This window comes from Furipterus horrens, unplaced genomic scaffold (genome assembly GCF_987537825.1).
Source record: "Furipterus horrens unplaced genomic scaffold, mFurHor1.1.pri manual_scaffold_11, whole genome shotgun sequence".
Lineage (NCBI taxonomy): Eukaryota > Metazoa > Chordata > Mammalia > Chiroptera > Furipteridae > Furipterus > Furipterus horrens.
In genome coordinates, this window is record NW_028327181.1 from 68857789 (window position 1) to 68879329 (window position 21541).

At 40.0% G+C, this 21541-nt stretch overlaps 2 protein-coding genes across 2 annotated transcripts in view; both read right to left on the bottom strand.

Moving 5' to 3' along the window:
- The window catches only part of LOC149998161 (leucine-rich repeat-containing protein 37B-like), a 30066-nt gene extending 24422 nt beyond the window's left edge, over nt 1–5644 (bottom strand). The window contains exon 1 of the mRNA XM_090257556.1: nt 5496–5644. Coding sequence (XP_090113682.1) covers nt 5496–5644 — 149 coding nt within the window. The remainder of the gene's footprint in view (nt 1–5495) is intronic.
- A 10865-nt stretch (nt 5645–16509) lies between these two features.
- SMG8 (SMG8 nonsense mediated mRNA decay factor) lies at nt 16510–20662 on the bottom strand. The gene is given in 7 exon segments (XM_090257557.1): nt 16510–16904; nt 17490–17835; nt 18450–18511; nt 18514–19000; nt 19270–19408; nt 20443–20528; nt 20600–20662. Coding segments are annotated over 7 exon segments (1374 nt in total). The 3' UTR covers nt 16510–16713.
- Nucleotides 20663–21541: the final 879 nt, after the last annotated feature.

The window sequence follows — 21541 nt, forward strand, 5'->3', positions numbered from 1 at the left end:
TGAGGGGAGTTTCACTCATTTCCTACATGTGAGGAGCAGAAAGGCACAGGGCCAGTGCCTCCAAGAACGGAGAGAGGGAGTGGTAGAGAGCCAGTACGGAAGCAGCTCTGCCGAACGTCAATGTGGGTGTCTCTTGCAGGAGACTCCGTGCTCCTTGCACATGACATTAGGTGGTGCCCTCTTCAGGAGCCTTGGAGACTGGAGAACATGCTGTATCGCCTTGTGAAGCTATTTCCATCAAGTTCAGCGTTTGAAACATTCTGCTTTCCCTCAGTGTCTGTTGGCTACATATTTTTATAACCGCATCTTGTAGCATCATTCTACCCCAAAGCTTAATTCTTTACTCATAGCATATGGCAAAATATTATGGCCCAGAAACTCAACAACTAAGATCAGGGACTGTTCTCAGTTATAAGGTAGTTCAGATGACACAGATATAGTTACATTTAAAAAAAAAACATGAAAATAAAAACACAAAGACTTTAATTCCAACAAACAAGTCTTGGAGTCCTAAAAAGGCATCAAAGACCTTGGCCTCAACTTGAAATTCACCACATTATAAGGAACAGCAGTGATGGTCAGAATGTGTATGCAGGGGGAATGGTCAGGGGTGATGCTCTGATTCACTGTTTTCTCACCTCCCTTAGGTAACGCTTTCATATTTCCATAGAAATGGTCCAAAAAGAAAAAGCAAAAAAGCTGCCATGTCCAACAATGTTTATAGTAAACCTTTTCATAAATATAAAACATTGGAAAAAATGGTACCTCCCTAAATCACTTAAAACTGTATGCGTATTTTCAAATCACACATTTGTTGCAGATGTCATTCACATCACTACTTAGAAACTATAACCAGTTATTAGATCTACCACTATAGCTCGTTTCTTAGTATGTTAAGAGAAGCAGATCTATGACTATATCGATAGCTTTAAAAAATATTTGAAAACTTTTTTCAGTAATAGTTTTCCTTTATTTTCTTATATATTTTTTAAATTTATTTTTTATTGTTTTTCTATTTCATTTAAAAACATAGTCCCCAAGAACAGAGGCTTCTGCTAATCACCAAAGAGACTAAAGGAAAAAACAAGAAGGCGAAGAAATCCTGCTCTGGGGGGTCTATTGACCCTAAGTTAGAGACCTCTCCCTCATAAGGTAGAGATCTCAAGCTGACTGAGAAATCTTCAACACTTCCCAGATTCATGCTATTGTCTATCAGATCCCAAACACATGTTATTTAAAAAAACGAATGTTTAATTTTTAACTTAAAAAATGTGCAATGTATATTTCTCATGGCTCAAAATTCCATAGGTATATAGTTACACAATCCAAAGTTTTTTCTCCTACACCATCTTTCAGACTACTCCGTTCTCTCTACTCCTTAAAGAAAACTAATCTTATTTATTTCTTGTGCTAAATGACTTTCATTTTTCTTACAAGTTTGGGAAATAAAATTTCCAATTCAGACTCTATCATGGAAAATATAAACTATATATAATTTCAAAGAAATTCATAAGTTAAAAAAAAGAAAAACACCTGCTTGGTTCTAGCATTTTTCGTTACCAATAAGATATCTTAGAGGGTGATCGTAAACCCTGTTTTTAGATTACTATGGCTATTTGGTCTCTTATTATTAACTCAGAGGTTGTTTATGACATCTGTTCGAGTTGACCTAATAATATGACACACAAACTTGTCATAAAAAATGCCAGTTAATTACTTTGAATGTAAATATTTTTTCCCAAACTACCTGTGTACCCAAACTGACTTTTCTACAAATTGATTTAAAAAAGATAAAAGAGAAATAGGCAAAAAAGGACAGGGCAAAGTCAGAGAAGAAATATAAATGTTCAATATTTAAAGATTTCTTAAAATTGTTGTTCTCTTACAATTGTCCCCATTTTTCCCCTCATTGCTCTCCCCTGCCCTGCCCACCCCCAGCCCTCTCCCACAGACAACCCCCTCCCTGTTGTCCATATCCATGGGTCATTTACACTAGTTTCGTCACTAGACCCTTCCCCTTCTTTCCCCCCTTTTCCCCCTCTCCCCTCTCCTCTGGTCACTGTCAGCCTGTTCCTTGTTTCCATGTCTCTGGTTCTACTTTGCTCATTGGTTTGTTTTCTCATTAGGTTCCTGTATGAAGTGAGATAATATGGTATTCTTCTTTCACCACCTGGTTTATTTCACAAAGCATGATACTCTCCAGTTAAATTTACAAGTAACCAGAAAAATTCAAATTCAGATGGGACCCCTTTTATTCACTCATTACATCAGCCAAAAAATGGAGACTATCAGTGCTGGAGATGAATGTTGTCGTGGCCTACTATGCCTGGAGCATAAGTTGGCACAACTTCTTTGAGGGCAGTCAAAATGTTATATCAGTATACTCTTCGCCCCAACAACTCCATTCCTAAATGTCTATTCTGCAGAAAGCCTGTCCATGTTCACAAAGATGCATGTACAAGAATGTTCGTTGCAGCAATACATGCAACAGGAAAACTAGACATAATCTAAACATCCACCAATAGGGGGATTTTTAACTGTAACACACCCATCCTGTAGAATATTATGCAGGAGTTTAAATGAATTGGTTAACCAGGAAGGAAACAAATCTAAGACATAGCAAGAGGTGGAAGGACCAAGTTGTTACCGTTTATGTAAAAAGAAAAAAAAAAAATGAAAATCATACAACATGCCTATTGTGCTATCAGTATGTAGGCAAAGGCCCGGGGAAAGATCTGCAAGGGCACACAGTAAACAGCTCAGAACAGCCTCACCTTAAGGGTGGGGGATGAGGGCAGAAGCGAAGGTTTCACTATGCCTGTATTTCATTTTTATATACTGAGAATATAAACATGTATTACTTGTTACAGTGAAGAATAAGGTTAAATTGACTCATTTTAAAGAGAGCCTGCCAATTTAATTTTTTAAATAAACACAGACTTGGAATCAATAGAGGTTGATTTATGATATGGAGGTGAATACCTTTTCTCAGAGCTAATGACCTCAAAATTGGGGACCAAGAAGGACCTTACAATGCAGTCAGGTTTGTTTGTTTGTTTGTTTGTTTGTATACATTTTTGGAGAGAATATACTCACAGTTTCTCAGTTACATGGAAGAACCTCCATGAGTCCTTATCAAGGTGAGAAATAGAGTTGCCTTTTAAATCGCTGCAAAGAAACACAGTTAGTATCTTTAAATAGGCAGGAAAAGAACAAACAGAGTAATTAAAACAGTCATGGCAACCTTGTGGGGATTAATCAAATGAAGAAAATACCAGCTTTCTAATTTCCACAGCTATCAGCTTTTCCAGTCTGCACAAATTAATAAAGACATAATGTGGGGCCCCTGGCACAAACCATGAGGCATCTCCTCAGAACCTCAATTTCTTATTTGGCTAGGTGTTGCCAGTTGATTACTTTGAATGCATTTTCTCCAAAACCACCTGTGTCTAAAATGACTCCTTGTACAAACGAATACAAAAATAATAATTCCACAGAAAAATACCAAAAATGTATCATTATCAGCAAATTAACACAAAGAAACCTTGCGTCAGCCAGGCCACAGCAAAACTTTGGGTCAGTGCCCTCTGTGGGAATCTTTCCAGGTGTTAGAAAGATAAGGGCAATTAGAAATGAGAAGGACTGATATGGAAAGATCTGACAGACATATGTGACAAGGGAAAGCACAAATCACTGAGCAAGGAGTAAAGTATTACCTCTTTAGGGGGGAAACTGCAAAAGAAAAGGAAAAGAAGAAAAAGAGAGAGAGATTGCAAGAACTGACACATGCCAAAGTGGTAACAGGAGTGGCGGGAAGTGCTGTGTGGGATTTTCACATTTATCCTGTGTGTTTCTGTGACTTTAACACCAACACCAACAACACAGGGAGGCTGTTCCCATGAATTACAAGCGTTTAAAAGAATCTGTGAAATTCCCGAGGTTCAGTCTCAATCACTAACTCCGTGGGTAACTTTGAATCTTCACCTTTAGCTTTGTCCTTGTCCCTCAGTGACAACTTACCTATCCAGTTTATATGCGCGTTTCCCAGGAAGGCGAGAAAAGTCAAACAGGTCCCTGTCTGTCCCTCTGCACAGTGGACACTTCCACCCAACCAGAATCCTTTGGTTGCTTTCGACTCCCCAATAAAAACTACCCAGTCTGAACTTGTCTCCTTCAGTCTGGCTCTCCTCTCCAACTGCTCTTTGTCCACCTCGTACACCACTGTGGTTCTCCTCATCACCCAGGACAGAAACTTTACAGGGTCGTATTTGATTTTTATCTTTCCTGTACACCCCATTCCCCAACTCCAGCCAGTTACTACAGCCTGTCAGTTTTTCTTTACACTGTTCCCAGGATGTTCTTTCTCCTCCTATCACAACCACTCTTCTCGCTTTACTGCTAGATTTTGCTCAAGTATTCTACCGGTCTCCCTGAATCAAGCTTTCCTCTTGAGATCACTCTACATATGGAATTTAAAATAACCCTCTTATTTTAATCACCTGTCTCTCTCACTTGAAAACATTCAGGGGCTCTCCCAGTCTCAGTGCAACTTCCAAACTCCTAGAGCCAAAGTTTTTCATAATCATATTTTTCACCGCTTCCTAAACCAATTCTTGACAGCAAGACTAGCCTAATAAGTCCTGATCGTTCCTGCAGCCATGCTGTTGCCAAGACTGTACGCATTATTTCTCCTCTATGTAACAAACCACAGGCACCTTTAAGTCCCAGTTAAAGTTATAGCTTAACCATGCAGTCTTCCGACTTCCATAGGCCAGTGACTACCGATTCTGCTGAATAATACCACCTCTGGTCTGTATCTTTTTTAGTACTTAACTATATATCATCTCCCTTTTTAGTCATATTCCCTTTCTTCCCACCTGTCATTGTCATGTTTCATAGACAATGTCATACTTCTGTGGCTCCCATAGTACTTAGCCCTGGCTGGACACAGAATGGGTGATATATTTAGAAGCCAGGTGGCAAATGTGAGTTCTGGGTATAACTGGATATATGATAGGCACTGACATAGGTGAACTCATCTAAATCTCACAACAATCCTAAGAGATGGTAACTATCATAATCTTGACTTTACAGATGATGAAATTGAACCCAAACACTAATATATGGCATAACTACATTCAAACTCGGGCACTCTGGCTCTAGAGTCTCTTCTCTTAACCAATTTGTTGTATCACCACCAATGAGATTCGGAGAGGGCCACGAAGCTGTAAAGAGGACGGCATAGAAGTGGGAGGGGAGTAGAGGGTTAAGGAATGAAGCGATGGGGCTAAAGAAAAACCAGTAAGGAAACATGCGGAGGGGGAAACAATGGTGAGAAGGGGAATGAAGATAAGGACTAGATGACAAACAAAATATAAAAGCAGGAAGTAGTCAGTGTGGGTTTGAGAAGCTGAGGAAGGCCCAGGGAGACCAGGAGGAGAAGGCTGGCAGGTCAGGCAGGTTGCGGAGAACAAAGGAAGAAAGGCAGTTCTTACAAGGTGGTGAAGATGTCCTTGTACGTGTCGGAGTCTGGCACAGGCACTCTGTGGAGCGCCTGCGTTGGACCGAGACCAGAACAAGACAGCGTCTCATTTCGGCAGGAACAGATCTCACATATATTGATGACGGCCTTCTGTTCAGGCATTGGAGGACCGACCTCAGATGACACTGCTTGATGGGCCCTGAGAAACTGCTCAGACCAGGGTGGCTGCTGGGGCTGAACAGTCTCTGGACCTGGAAGCATCGCCTCAGGGTGTTTCGGAGGAGCGGTGGTCTGCTGCAGCGGGCTCGGTGTCGGACGTTCAGCCTCCACAGTAGCCTCTGGCTGAACAGTTAGCTCCAGGTCCAAAGGCCGACCTGTCACTCTAAAATATGTATTTGGCTTGGGAGGCTGACCTGGAGACTTCTGCAGGCCTGTGGAAGGTTCTGCATTGTCTCCTGGATAAAGAGGCCATTGGAGCAGAGCTGAGCTCTCTTGCTCCACCTCAGGAGAGTCTCTCGTCTCAGGGGCTTCTGGCTCCTGAGCTCGGATCTCCGTTGGCGATGGTTCGGCCAGCAGCCACAATAGCTGCCAAAAAATCAATGGGGCCCAGAGGTGCAGCCCGGACATGCCAGCAGAGGTCCGGGAGACACAATGAGCAACCCAGGAAAGCTGGGGCACAAGGAGTGACCCGGAGGGGCTGGGGCACAGTGAGTGACCTGGGGACCCAGGGCACAGTGAGCGATCTGGAGTGGGGGTCAGGGGGTCTGGGGCAACGCAATGAGACCCAGACAAATGAGGTGCAGGCACACGCACTGAGCAGGAGCCTACAATTTGCAGCCATGTCACAATTGGCAGCGGTGTCACAGTTGGCAGCTGTGTCACAGTTGGCAGCCATATCATGCACGTGCCCCTTAGCACAAAGCACCCCTCCCCCGCCTCAGGTTCCAACCTTTACTTAGGCAGTTATATTAGTCTGGGGTGAGAGTACTACAGGAGAGCGAGCCTTTTTCTCCAGAATCACTGGGGACCAAGGGGTCCTTTTCCCTGCAGAGAGGACAGCTCCCTCCTGACGGGCCTCCCCTTCCCCCTCACAGTGAGGCAGAACTGGGCTGCACACCTGGCGGCCACGGACGCCAGCAGCCAGGGGCGGTGGATGCGGGCGGTAAAGAGGGTGGGAAGTTGCGGGGGCAGAGGTGCCTGCTGCAGAGCTTCCCAAGGAAGCCACAGGGCCTGGCATCCCAGGAAATTCCCAAGTGCTGGTCAAGCTCCTGCAACCTGAACTCCCCCTTAAAGCTGAAATCTGAGTGACATTCGTCCTCCCTTTGGCTACACTGCTCTCAGAAAAGTAGCTGACCTACAGAATAAACACCAGTGTGGGTGGCTGGGAAGGGGACACACTTTATAGCTCTAAAATGTTGTCACTTCCTGGAAATATTCTCAGAATCCACGTCTGATTCTTCACTTGCCACTCTGTTAGGTGGGGGCTACCACTGAGTCAGGGACGACTCCAAAATTTCTGCAGATGGGCTTTGATAGTGAGCAATTCACTCTGGGAAACAGGGTCTGAAACCCAGTATACAACCCTTTACAATGGTTGGGGAAAGGTGCCCCTCCCACTTGGCTCAACACAGCCATTGATCTAGCAAAGTAAGGACGGCCCTTTCAGAGGTCTGCCCTGTGCGCACACGTGGAGAAGACACTCCGGTGTGAAAGACGGCACATTAAGTCATTTTCTTCAGACACTGTAACTAGCACCCAGTTTGCTTCCCTCACAGCCCTTTTATATTCTATTTTACTTCACTCCTTGTTTACTGCCTGGCACAACCTCTGGCACATAAATCCAAGAGAGAAGGAGCAGCATCTTATTCCCAGTGTCTAGCACATAGTACTGGTTTCAAAGTGGAACTGATTCCAGGATTGCCCTCATATAGCAATGGCTCTCATGCTAGAATCAGGTTTCTGAAAATTTAGCATCAGTATGGAATCCCTTCCTCACATAATTCAAAGGAAGACAGGCTTCTTCAAGCCCAGGACACCAGAGCTTTTGTTCCTGTAGCCATCAGAGGTTCCAAATTCAAAATTCCACATAAGTATTCCCATCAGGCTCACACAAGTTAAATGCAAGAACTATTCTATTTCAACTACAAGTTAATTTTTCTTTAATTAGCAAATGCTTGATTTCAAGGTGCTGACAGTACTTTACTAAATACCTATTCTAAATAGGTTTTCTAGACCAGCCTTCTCAAGATATTGGCAAAGTATATCATAAAACCTATAGGCTGAAATAACTTTGAATTTTAACAAGAAAAATAAATAAAAGCCTTATTCAGCCAAGTACCTCTAGCTTAAGCAAGGCTAGATGATTTTGATTTTGTATTAACAAGTTGGCAGCCCTGCAAAATCAGTGAACTTTTGTGCAGTCATTTTAATACTAAAGATAGAAAATACACAACATTTTGAGCGCATATGCTTTATTACTGCAAAATAGGTAAAAAATGCAACTGAAATATTTTTTAAATTGTGTAGTGTGTGGAGAAGGGGCTGTGACTGATCGAACATGTCAAAAGTGGTTTGCAAAGTTTCTTGGTACTGTTGACATTTGAGCCAAAGAATTCTTGGCTGTGGGGTTATCTTATGCATTGAAAGAAGTTTAGCAGCACCCCTGGCCTCTACCCTATAGAAGTCAATAGCAGGAGGTAGTTCACATACTCAAATATCCAAGTCAACAAAATTACTGGTGAAAGTTAAAAATGTGTCTTTTATTTTATGGAAAAATCTAAACAGACTTTTTGACCAACCCAATAGTACTGAACAATGACATGGTTGAATCTTAAAAAATAAATGTTGATTGAAAGAAGACAGAAGAATATATAATGTATGGTTTTATTAATGTAGAGTTCAGAAGCAAACAAAATAAACCATAGCATTTAGGGATGCATTCTTAGAGGGCAAAAGCAAGAACTATGTATTGTAACAAGTATATCAATAATTAGTTTAGAGGAAAGGTTATAATAGGGGAGGGAGACAGGGCTTCTAAAGACATTTATAATGCCTCTTTCTTGATGATTAAATGGGTGTTTGCTTTATGCTTCATTAATTTATATATTTGTATTATATACCTTTCTGGATGTGCTATAGTTCTAGTGAAAACATTAAAAAAGAAAAAAATCAAAGGTTTTTTATTATTGCTCTTTATCTAAAAACATAACCAGATACACCTTGGTAGTTTATGTTCTCTGGTTGTCATTTAGTCTCAGGATAAACAATGGGAGCATATGATCAGCAACAGTTTAATGAAGCCATAGCATTTACAGGATTCTCAAATAGGTACAATATAAAATATGTCATAAAAATTATTAAGTGATCCAAGGTAGAATACATTTTAATACTGGCACAATGGCAATAGCAGCTTTACAAATATTTATCTACAGTATTTCTATAACATTTTTAATGAACCTTTATTCCACAAGAATGATCAAATCATTTAAATTAAATTGATATAATACACAGTGGTTTACTAACATTAGAAACACTATGAATGCCTCATAAAATAGTTTGTACAAATATTCAACTGCTTTATTCTCGGTAATCATTCTTTTTACTCACATGTAATATAAATGCAGCTAGCAGGTTTTAAAAAACTTACTGGAAGCACATGTTTCTTAACTTTATTATCTGTTGAATTTTTATCTATAAGTGTGTTGTAGACATAAATGTGGGTGTCATAAAAACAAAAGTGTCCCCAGGTCTGCTTCCCAGTCTGGTAACATTTATAACACTATTTGGCACCTCAAAGCAACATTCATCTGGGAAATTGCTAAAATAACTTTTTAGCCTCAGCTAACCAGAGATATTTCATGGATATCATGTATGTAGCTGCTTCCTCGCAGGCTAAAAAGTGCAGTGAATATGTGAAATCCCTTGGTGACTATCCATGAAAAACTGTTGGCCTTATTCCCGGAACTGCAGTGGGGGTTACAGCATTAAAGCTGGTCCGGCCCATCCAGGCACATTCACGCTAACGAGCGCTCCCCTCCCTTCAAGGCACTGAGAGCATCGGTGCTGGGCCTGGTTGAAGCTACAATGACGCCCACTGCTAAGCAGGTGAGTCTGACACGCTGAGGGCTCCCAGAAATACTTGGCAACTTTGCAGGGGACTGACCGACAGGGTCGCCAAATAAAATGTAGAATTTCCAGTCAAATTTGAATTTCAGGAAACAATACATTTTGTTACATGTCCCATGTAATATTTGGGACACAATTATACAAAAAAAACGGTTTGTTCATTGTTTAATGGAACATATTATATTCAAAATTCATTGTTATTTATCTAAATTTCAAATTTGATTGGGTGTTACATTTTTGTGTTTACTAAATCTGGCAACCCTGGACTGGCAGGAAAGAAAACAAATACAGTTAGGTATGCATTACTACTGTTATTGAAACAACAGGGTATTGAGGACAGGGTATCAGGCCTTACAGTGAACCTTCTATAGGACTTGAAGAATCCTTCACGGGGTACTGTGGAAAATACAAGGTTCGTGTTGAGTCTTCATGAAATTTATATTTAGCTGTATGAATGTGGACAGCAGACATCAAAATAACAAATATCTCAGAATTCAGTGAGTCAGATATCACTACCTATCTAATATACTAAAAGTTACACATTCTAATTTTTAAGGTCACATTAGATCTTTTGCTTCCAAATCTCCTGGAAAATAGTTGGGTTTCGATGGAGGATGGTCTCACCTCTTAACTGTTTATAATGAACAGAAATCAAATCCAGCAGGTCTTTTTAATTGATCAAGTTCATAGTACTTAATGAATGCATGAGCTTTACAGGCTTTACAGGGTAAAAATACCCAAGATGAATGAGAACTAGCTTATTATCTGAAGGTTATAACTGCACCTACAGAATACAAATTAGAATTATAGTTAAATTTGAACAACCTCTCTATCCTCAATTGAGTAGTTCCAGGATAAACACTGCTTTGGAGATTGTATTTTCCATTCTGTTCTCTTCCTGATCATGCAAACTAGAAAATATCCAAACACCCACTTTATACCACAGTATACATGGGCTCCATACGTACTGTAATTCTTTAAATGGAATTATATATTAGAATAATTACACGTACTACATTTCTTAAAAAGGAGTGAGGTGATTTTATCAGCATATTTTACGGATGATCACAGGGAGTCGGACAGCATTGGCATCAGTTTTGTTCATCAAAGCTGCTTGTAGAAAGGGGCAGAATTTGAGTTGGGCTTCTAGGGTGAGCCAGCTATGAACAAAAAAGAGGGGTCTCAGTTATAATGTGGACTATGTTCCTGTAGCCTGCACAGCTCTCCTTCTTCCTCACTAACAGAACCCAGGCTTTGTGCAAGGAGCAATGCATCCAGATTCCAAAAACCAATTTTCCCAGTTTCCCTCACAGCCTTTTTATATTTTATTTTATAAATTACTGTCTGGCACAACGTCTGGCCCATAAACTCCAAGAGAGAAGAGCTGCATCTTATTCCCAGTGTCTAGCACATAGTACTGGTTTCTAAAGGAAACTGATTCCAGGATTGGCCTCATGCAGCGATGACTCTCTTGCTAGAATTAGGTTTCTGAAAATTTAGCATCAGTATGGAATCCCTTCCTCACATAATTCAAAGGAAGACGGGCTTCTTCAAGTCCAGGACGACAACAGAGCTTTTGTTTCTGTAGCCATCAGAGGTTCCAAACTCAAAATTCCACATAAGTATTCTCAGCAGGCTCACACAAGTGAAATGCAAGAACTATTCTATTTCAACTATGAGTTAATTTTTCTTTAATTAGCAAATGCTTGATTTCGGACTAAATAGCTATTCTAAATAGGTTTTCTAGACCAGCCTTCTCAAGGTACTGGAAAAATAGGTCATAAAACCTATAGGCTGAAATAACTTTGAATTTTAACAAGAAAAATAAATAAAAGCCTTATTCAGTCAAGTACCTCTAGCTTATGCAAAGCAAGATGACTTTGATTTTGTATTAACAAGGTGGCAGCCATACAGTAATGTCATCGGAGTACTTTACATACCCATTTAAAGTTTTCTCCAAAAAAGGAAAACACTTAATCTCCAGTGAATAAGCCTTTTTAAATATATAATTTTAGAAAATTAAGCTAGTGACATCAGCCAATGTCTTTGCACCATCAACAGCTATATTAGCTACAAAGTACTCAATAGATGACTAGAGGAATGAGTTTTTTCTTATACTAGGAATTTAGTATGTTAGTACTTAAACCATCATTCTAGTCTATAGAATGAATATAAAGTACCAATAAAGGATATTAGTCTTTTAGCCTTGACACTACAGCAGGATTCCAATCCACCAACCACATTTGTTTATGTGCTTTTGGAGTATCTTAAACCAGCCCTAGAATGTTTTTACTTACAAAGCATACACACATATGCACATTTGCCTGACAGCCTTCTTCCCAGCCTTTATTGTCTGGAAATACACGTCACAAAAAAACAAAAACAAAAAACTAATGAAACTGCTGTTTAGCCTAGACAACTCACTGTCCTGCACTGTTACTCAATTTGGCAAGTGGACATATTCTAAAAGTTGAGAACACGAAGTGTGTTATCCCTTTATCTTAAACTTGAGGAATACTGTGTCTCACAAAGGTAGACATCCAACAAGTTAACACCACATCCAATGAACAAAAATGCCTGGCAAGCAATATGAAATAGCAACTCAAAGCATACTAAGTCTGCTACTCAAAACATTCACTGGTCGAATTGCCTATAAAATCTAATTAGATAAAGTTTTAGTTTCCCAAATCCAAAATATTTAGAATTATGGCACTCACAGAAGAATGATCAAAACTTCATCTATTACAAGTTATCACCTACTAACAATCATTTATCCAACCAGTCTTTGATGAGCACCTGCTACTGCTACGTGCAAAACATTTTGCTAAAAATGTAGGGGACATAAATTAACATAAGGATGTAGAATCCTTAATTTCATGTAAAGATAGGACAAGGTATATACAAGGTAGACTGAATGTCGTTAAGAAAAATAAAATGTCATGTGTGCTTTTTAAAGTAAACCCAACCACAAATTGCAATCTCAGTATATGCACAGCTAACAGTCCTAAATATTATTTGCTAGACCTTCAAAGGGAAGTAAATGTTAGCTTCACACTCATGATCTCGTCTAACCCTAATTACTTGCCAAAAGAAATAATACTATTGCGTTGGGTGGTCAGGTTTCAACATATGAATTTGAGGGAGAGGGACACAAACATTGGACTGCAACATTTCAATTTTGGACTTCTATACACCAAAACTGTGAGAGGATAAATTTCTGTTGTTTAAGCCAAGTTTATGGTACTTTGTTACAGCAGTTTGAGGAAATTAATAGACTCCAACTACCCCTCAGGAATGGTTTTGAACTCCAGTGATGAGTGCACATGAGAAATCTTCTCTCATCTCTCGATTGATAAAAAGTTAGCTCACATGTCTGGCCAAAATGGAGGCATAGGTAGACACGCTTCACCTCCTTGCACAACCATAAGAAGGATCACAACTAACCTCAAAACAAAGAACAACCAGAACTGTCAGAAAATCAGACTGTATGGAAGTCTAACAACTAAGAATTTAAAGAGTAAATATTCATCCAGCTCGGTAGGAGCGGCAGAAATGGGAAGGTGGGGTGAAGAGGACACGGTGTGGCAGTGGCAAGGGAGCAGCAAGGCAGTGGTGGCGGCTGGTGGAACGGGTGGTCCCACACTCACATGTGGTGGATAGAAGCTGGGAGGGACACCTGGGGAGTGATCCCAGCCCCAGGCCAGACCCTGAAGTGCAGGTTCCCAGTGCTGGGAAAATAAAGCGTCATAGCTTCTGGCTGTGGAAACCAGTGAGTTTGGGGGTGTGAGGGAGAAGAAACCACCCATGTCTGTCTGTTCAGAGGGCCACCACAGTCCTAGAAAGCACTCAAACCCACCTGCTCAGGGAACCATCACCAGGGCAACAGCTAGAGGGGCACCAGTCATATATGGAAAGTGAGTGAAGTGACTGGAAACAGGGCGAGTGCTGAGCAAGTAGCATTGTTCCATCTCAGACCCCTGCCCAACATACAACGCCACAAAGCAGTGGAACAGGTTGCCCTGCCCTGGTCAGTACCTAACACTCTGCCCCTTACAATGTAACAGGTGCTCCAAGACAGGGAATTAAAGCAGCTCTACCTAATACACAGAAAAAAACACAGGGAGGCTGCCAAGTTGAGTAAACAAAGAAATATGGCCCAAATGAAAAAACAGAACAAAACTCCACGAAAAGAACAAAGTGAAACAAAGATAGCCAACCTATCAGATGCAGAATTCAAAACACTGGTGATAAGGATGCTCAGAGAATTCATTGAGCATGGCAAATAAATAAGGAAATAAATGAAGGCTACACTAAGTGAAATAAAGAAAAACCTACAGGGGACCAACAGTGAAGGGAAGGAAGCCAGGGTTCAAATCAATGATTTGGAACATAAGGAAGAAATAAACAGCCAATAGAGTCCCAAACAAGTTGGACCCAAAGAGGACAACACCAAGACACATCATAATTAAAATGCCAACAGTGAAAGATAAAGAATCTTAAAAGCAGCAAAGGAGAAGATGAGAGTTCCCTACAAAGTAGTTCCCATAAGACTATCAGCTGCCTTCTCAAAAGAAACTTTGCAGGCAAGAAGAGACTGGTAAGAAGTATTCAAAGTGATGAAAAGCAAGGGCCTACAACCAAGATTCCTCTATCCAGCAAAGCTATCATTTAGAATGGAAGGGCAGATGAAGTGCTCCCCAGAGAAGGTAAAGTCAAAGGAGTTCATCATCACCAAGCCCTTATTATATAAAATGTTAAAGGGGCTTATTTAAGAAAAAGATCAAAACTATGAACAGTAAAATGACAACAAACTCACAACTATCAACAACTGAATCTAAAAAGAGAAAAACAAAAACAAACTAAGCAAGCAACTAGAATATGAATAGAATCATAGATATGTGGTTCATATGGAGGGTTATCAGCAGGGAGGGGGAAGAGGGAGAATGGGGGAAAAGGCGCAGGGATTAAGAAGCATAATTGGTAGATACAAAATACACAGTGGGATGTTAAGAATATTAAAGAAATGGAGAGGCTGAAGAACATAAGTGCATGACCTATGGACATGCACTAAGCGGGGTGATTGCTTGAGGGAAGGGGTGTACCAGGTGGAGGGGGGCAAAGGGAAAAAATTGGGACAACTCTAATAGCATAATTAAAATTGCTTTGAAATAATAATAAACGACTGAGCAACTTAAAAGAAAGTTAACCGAAAATGGTATATACTTTGGAACTTTTCTTAATCTTTAGCAGATGAAAGGATTACTTACTACCTTTACAAATAAAAATTTCTCAGCCAGAGCCCACAATTAACTCACAGTTTGGAGCTGGCAGAACAGAATCTGCATATTTTGAACCATGCCCCCAGGGAGTTGTGCTATCGGTAGATGATCCACAAACCACCAGAGAGGAGGAATTTGAAGAGCCCCGGATGAGGTCAGTTAATTTTAAAACATAAATAAAATTTATTACATATCATATACCACAAATGCAAAAATGATGCAATTAATTGAATCAATTATTTTCTAGGGATCTGTTTGGCAGGATAGCCAATCAAGGCAGGGAGTGGGAGGGAGACATGTCTCACCCATTAACTCAGCAGTCCTGAGTCTGGTGCAGTAAGATTGCCAGGTGTTCCAGAAATCACAAGGAAAAACATGAGAGCGCAGGAGGGGAGCCCTTGAAATTCTTTCTGTATCATTTCCACTATCTGGAAAAGGCTTTTAAACTGTATATTAATCCCAAGGTCTGAAGATGGGAGGAGGGGAAACCTAGAAACTGGCTACGAGCAGAAAACCCCTAAAACCCCAATGGGCAGTACACTCAGACTAGCTGGGTGCCCACTTGCAGCTTTGTGCTCAAGTGTATTTCATAAATAAACTTGCTATTTCCACTACACACGTTGTCTCTCGCCTGAATTCTTGAGAGTGGGACAAGAACAGAGGAGGGGGACCCCCCCAAAAAACTATATTCCCTATACTGTACTTTATAACATCATGACTATTTTTATAACTGCCAATTTGCACTTTTTTAAAAGATTATTTATTTATTAATTGATTGATTGATTTTTAGGGAGAGAGGAAGAGAGGAAGAAAGAGAGAGAAACATCAAAGTGTGGTTGCCTCTCGTACACCCACAACTGTGCACCTGGCCTGCAACCCAGGCATATGCCCTGACTGCAAATCGAACTGACAACCCTTTGGTTCACAGGCTGGCACTCAATCCACTGAGCCACACCAGCCAGGGCTAATTTGCACTTATTAATCAAAACTTACATAACTGCTTCAAACTATTAGTAAGACATTATGCGAATGTTATATTTCATATATTTTAAGACTAAAATCTCTAATTGTATTTGCCCAGCATTTCAGAATCAATGTGTTTAGGAAAATATACACAATTACACTAAAACTTTGGTATGTTAACTCATTTTGCACATTTATCTAATTGGTGATATACCAGTGTTACCAGGTTGATGCTCGTGAGTCATCATAGATTAATAAGATCTGTATCACTTAAAAATTGTTTCACGGTATTGAAATTTTTAAAGAATAAAGTGTGTAATATTTTGGATTGAAAAGATTTAACTCAGATAGCACTCATTTAAAATAAGGTATTTCAGCAGTCCAAGAATAAAATGGTAAAAAGAATAAAGAATCTAACTCAGGTAACAAAATTGTAAACCAAACAACAGGGCTTGTTTCAAGATAATTTCAGGAACAGCATCTTAAGGAAAATCCCAGATAAAACATAATTTTAGCAGTAACAAAGTTTTGGCTCAACATGATTATGCAACATTTAGTTTTGATAGAAACATGTTTTATTATGGACAGTGACACAGACACAAGAGAAAACAGAGGTATCAACCATATATTTTAAGTCCTTTTCTAGAATGACTGATGTTTATTAGAGAGTTGTAGCCCCACTGACAATAAATATCAATGTTATCACGGAACAGTAGAACAATTATTGTCCGAATACTGAGCTTCTGTAAACAAAACCCACTGTGGGTTCAAGAAAACACTGTATACACATACCAAATCAATAACTCCGTATACACCAGAAACAAAAACCAGCTCAAGTCTAGAAATGAACTGGCTGGAACGCACTTACTGTGCTACTGCTTTAAGAATCCCACGGAGCACCTTGTAACTCATTAACTGCACGTTTTCCTTCGGGGGCAAACATGGCTCTCTCTCTGTCACATATGTTTAAGGAAATCTCAAAACCCAGAGGCCATCTGGTGGGAAAGTGATTTCTTGTTTTCCTGGGTAGAATACTGGACATGGTGGTGGGCCTGGTTATACCCGAAAAACAGATAATAGAATTATTTTTTTCATTTTTCAATAAGAAACACCTGAAAGGTAAACACCTAAACAAACAATAGATTTGTAGGTAATGGGTACACTCCTAATTTTAATCATATCTAATACGTCATTATTTAGGCTCAAATATTACCCTGCTTTTCTACAAATTTTAACTTCAAGTTCTGCCTCAGCCAATTGATGTGAATTGATGGCATGAACTGATTAACACATAATTTATTTTTCAAGAAAAAGAATATTAGGTATAAAAAGTATTTAAAATTAAGGCCTGCTCAATTAAATAATTACTTTGCCATTATCCTGTACTTTTTAAAAACAATCAAAACAAGCATCAGGCCCTGGCCAGGTAGCTCAGCTAGGGTGTTGTCCCAATACGCCAAGGTTGCAGGTTTGATCTCCGGTCAGGACACACAAGAGGCAAATAATCAATTAATACACAAATAAGTGGAACAACAAATCAACATTCCTCCTCCTCTAAAATCAATAAATAAAATTAAGGAAAAAAAGTAACCCAAACACTGGCAACAGCATTTTTGTTTCTGAATATGGAAAGGGCCAATTTCTTACCTGAGGAGTTAGTATTATCTACAAAGGAGCATCAGGAACCACAACAAAAAGCCCCGTAAGTTGAGCATAATGTGGTTTTAGCCCTCCGCCCTGAGACAATGACAGCATACATAAGGGCATATCACTATTCAGGGCTTTTACAGCTGATTCCTTTGGTCCACTTCCTAGTACTTTCACTACTTTGTCAGGCCCTGAGCACATAAACCTCTGACCTCGAGAGTCTTCATATTCAAAGCCAACAGATGCTTGAGCTGTGTCATCTCCCCGTCCTCCTCTTCCCATTATAACTGCACTTCTCTTTCCAGGAATAGCTTTATTTGGTGCATAAGGCGGAGTTGCCTCCAACGCCCTAGGCTTGGATGGAAACTATTCTGTCCAGCAGAGGTCTCACAACCACGGCGGAACAAATCTATCCAGGACACTGTATTTTGTCTGGGGGATAAGGGAGGCGGCTGTTCCCTCTAGTGGAGAATAGCAGAAGACCTCTGTCCTTCATGTTTTCCATTGAGAAGGGTATGCATGGGAGATACAAGGTCGAAATTTATGAATCATCAATAGCTTTTAGGCGCTTGGATTACAGTTGAAAATAACAGATAACAAGTACCAGTACACAGGGCACAGTGACCAGTCTGTGTCAGGGTCTATTAAACATCTTGATGCCACACTGGCATTAGTGCAAGGTTTCATACATTCCTTGCTAGAGATTGTTTACACTTAACTAAGAGATAAGAAAAGCAGAGCAAGTTCTAAAGCATAATAAGCATTCTTTAAATCCAATTCCCACCCTCTGAATGGCTTTCAGTTATGTCTCCTGCACAGCCTTTTGTTGAGACTTAAAGACAAGCTAGGGGGCGGTGTGTGTGTGTGTGTGTGTGTGTGTGTGTGTGTGTGTGTGCAAGTCAGGCTCACGGCCGGGGCTACAATTCCCTAAACCACAAGGAGCGGTTCCCCACAGGAGCAGGCCAAGAATCTGTGTCTAAGTCTCCTTCATCTTCGGCTCTGGTCCTGATGACAAGTCCCAAAGCATAAAATAGTTTGCTCCTGGAATGAAGCCCTGTTGGTCTAAATCTGTATGAAAGTTGAAAGACTTAGCAAGGCCTAGTTTAACCAAAGACCAGCTTGAGAATTTGGGTAGCAGACCTTTAGGGAAGTCTGAATGTAGCACGTCTGGGAGATACTCAACTGTGGATGCCTGTCGATCAACCAAGTTTGGTCTCTTCTCAGATTTTACTTCTTTTTGACCATGAATTTCTGGATTATTTCCTCCTGCTTATGGATAAACTGGATAGGTATCTAAACTATCTGTGGATTGGCCTAAACTTAAAGCTAAACTCAGGCTTGTGCTCTCTCCTTGCATCCAAGGTTCTTTTTCTTTAAGTTTGTCAGCTCCTGCATCTGGAGCGGCAGAAGATTCATTTTTGGCAGGTGCAGGATCTGGAGTACTTAGTTCAAATATTGGGAAATTGATACGATCCAATTTTCCATAACCTTTTTCTTCCAGAAGCTATAAAGGAAGAAGTGGGCGGGGTGGGGTGGGGTGGAAGCTATGAGTTTTTCATTTAATATAACACAAAAAAGTCTTCATTCAAAAAAGATCAACAATTAATGAGTAAGCAAATAAGTACATGTCAAGAACTTTCCCTTGTTTACATATCACACAGCAGTCACATTTATTTTTCTAGATATTTTACTTCTGAAAATATGATTTTACTCAATTGGTAGTTAACAGAAAAAAAAAGAAAAAAAAAGAAACAAGAAAAAAATCCAGTCCACCTGATAAAAGTTAGCTGCCTTGATATCAGAGGGATCATCTCGAGGTGCTTGTTTCCTTCCACAGTTACAGGCACCAGTGGGTTGAGCGTGGCTATTGTGATATAGCACAGGAGGATTTCTTTCAGCCTCTGGTTTTCTCCTGGAAAATGTAAGTCACTAATAATTTCACACACACAATGCAGAGTCAAATTTATTTTGCATTCTTAAGCTTCTAACCCCCAAATTTCTCCAAACAATATTTTGGAAATAAGAAGGAAAAAACAAAACAAACAAACAAAAACCCAAACACCAAACCTTGACTAAATACACATAAGAGAAACAAGTGACAATACATTAGGCTTCCTAAATAAATTTTATCATTATGGTGACCTTACACTTCATTATATTCATTTTAGTTCAACAAAAACTACAATATAAAAATCCTAATATGAAATTTCTGGAACTGGATTTTTTAACAGTTCTCATTTACTAATCCTTTAGGGTTCACTCTTTAAATGCTCTTGTAATGCTCTCATGAAAGAGCCTTCTGCATTTGTTAAATACAGTACATCTGTCAAAAAAGAAAAGACCATTTTTGATCATGAAGGACTCATGGGACAGCTTTTTGTCAGTCCAAAGCCCTACATGCCAGTCAAATAAGTTGGGAATCAGCAAATATCGGAATGTTGTTCAGAGAGGAGAAAAATAAACCCCAACTTAAACCTGATTGGCAACACAACAAAAGGAGAAAAGGTATGTTTTTAAAGGGCGTTATTGACTCAGAACATTCCATAGTGTGAAATAGAGTAACTATATTTAGGATGATTCCCTTGATCCCCAAGGGCCAGTTGCCAGGTACTGAAGAAAAACCAAGGCTGGAAGACCCCACTCAGTTACACTCGCTGCAGATCTACTGCGATTCCTCACGTTCATGGTCCCCACCCTGTCCTGCTCAGATGCAGAGGGAGCACGAGGCTTCCAAACTCCGCCTCTTCGTGTGCTCGTGTTCTTGCCTCCATCACAGGTGAGCGTGATTAAAACCCACGGCTAACAGGTCTTCATCTGGACATGCCCTTCTCCACTTACCCACCAAAGCATTAGCTTGGTCACTGCTTCCACACATCCCCGTCCCCAGAACAGAAGGCTCTATACAGAAAAATAATTCTTGTTCTGTGCTTAAATTTAGGCACGTACCTGGAATGTAGGTGGGTTAAGAGACTTGGCAGGTTGTGTGCCACTGTGGAATGTTCAATACATCTATGGAATAATACTTTGGGGTCCTAATATACAGAAGGAAAAAGGAAACTGTTGTCAGATGCCTACTTTCTTTTCCTTTCATGTCTTTTCTTACATTTTCAGCTTTACTTGGGGAACCATCCAAAGCTTCTGACTGCATGAAGGTCAAGTGTATCATTGTGCAACTACGTTTCCATTCCAGAAGAATGAAAAGTACTGCTGGTGAAGCTAAGGGTCAGAGAAGGAGCTTAGTGTCCCAAAAGGGGGAGCTTGCGGAGCCCCAAACTGAAAGCCAGAGACCTGGGTACTAGGTGACAGCACTTAACACTCTCTAACCTTGTTTTTACTCTCCTGTTAAAGGAGATTAAAATGCCTGCTCTGCCCACTTTTGGGGTAGAAAGGAGTAATGGGCCAAAAAATAGTCTTGAAAAATGGGCCACACTCTCTTTATATAAGTAGCACAGTGTTATTATTTATGACGTGCCCCAGATCACTGCCAGAGACCCATATTCACGCTATCTGGGCATGAAAGCACAGTTTTGGAGTTATCAAACAGGTGCCAATAAACCTAATTTGTAGAAAAATACTTAAAAGCACCGTTTGGTGGATAAAAAACTGTGAGCTTCAGAGCAAGTTCAGAGTTGGACAGTCTAAGAATACAAGAGGCCTCCCACGTATTAGAAAGTTTTGGTAGTAGCTTTTGCTAATGAAACCAGAAACTCTCAGTTTCGAAATAAAATGTTCATAATATAGCATCACTCATACTCTTTTTATAAAATTGCAAAAACAAACAAAATAGAAATATATCTCTACTCGTCCAATGACGCACAGGACAAATGAGACCTAATGCATCCAAAGCCAGTTTATAAACTGTGACATTAATCAACAAGTTTTCATTGGGAAGTAAAGAGACTGTGGCACCAAAACAGCCACAGACAATTCTTAAAACAATTGAAATGCTCCCAAGACAAGGTAAAGCTAAAGGAGTTCATCATCACCAAGCCATTATTATATGAAATTCAAAGAGAGTTAATTAAGAAAAAGATCAAAATTATGA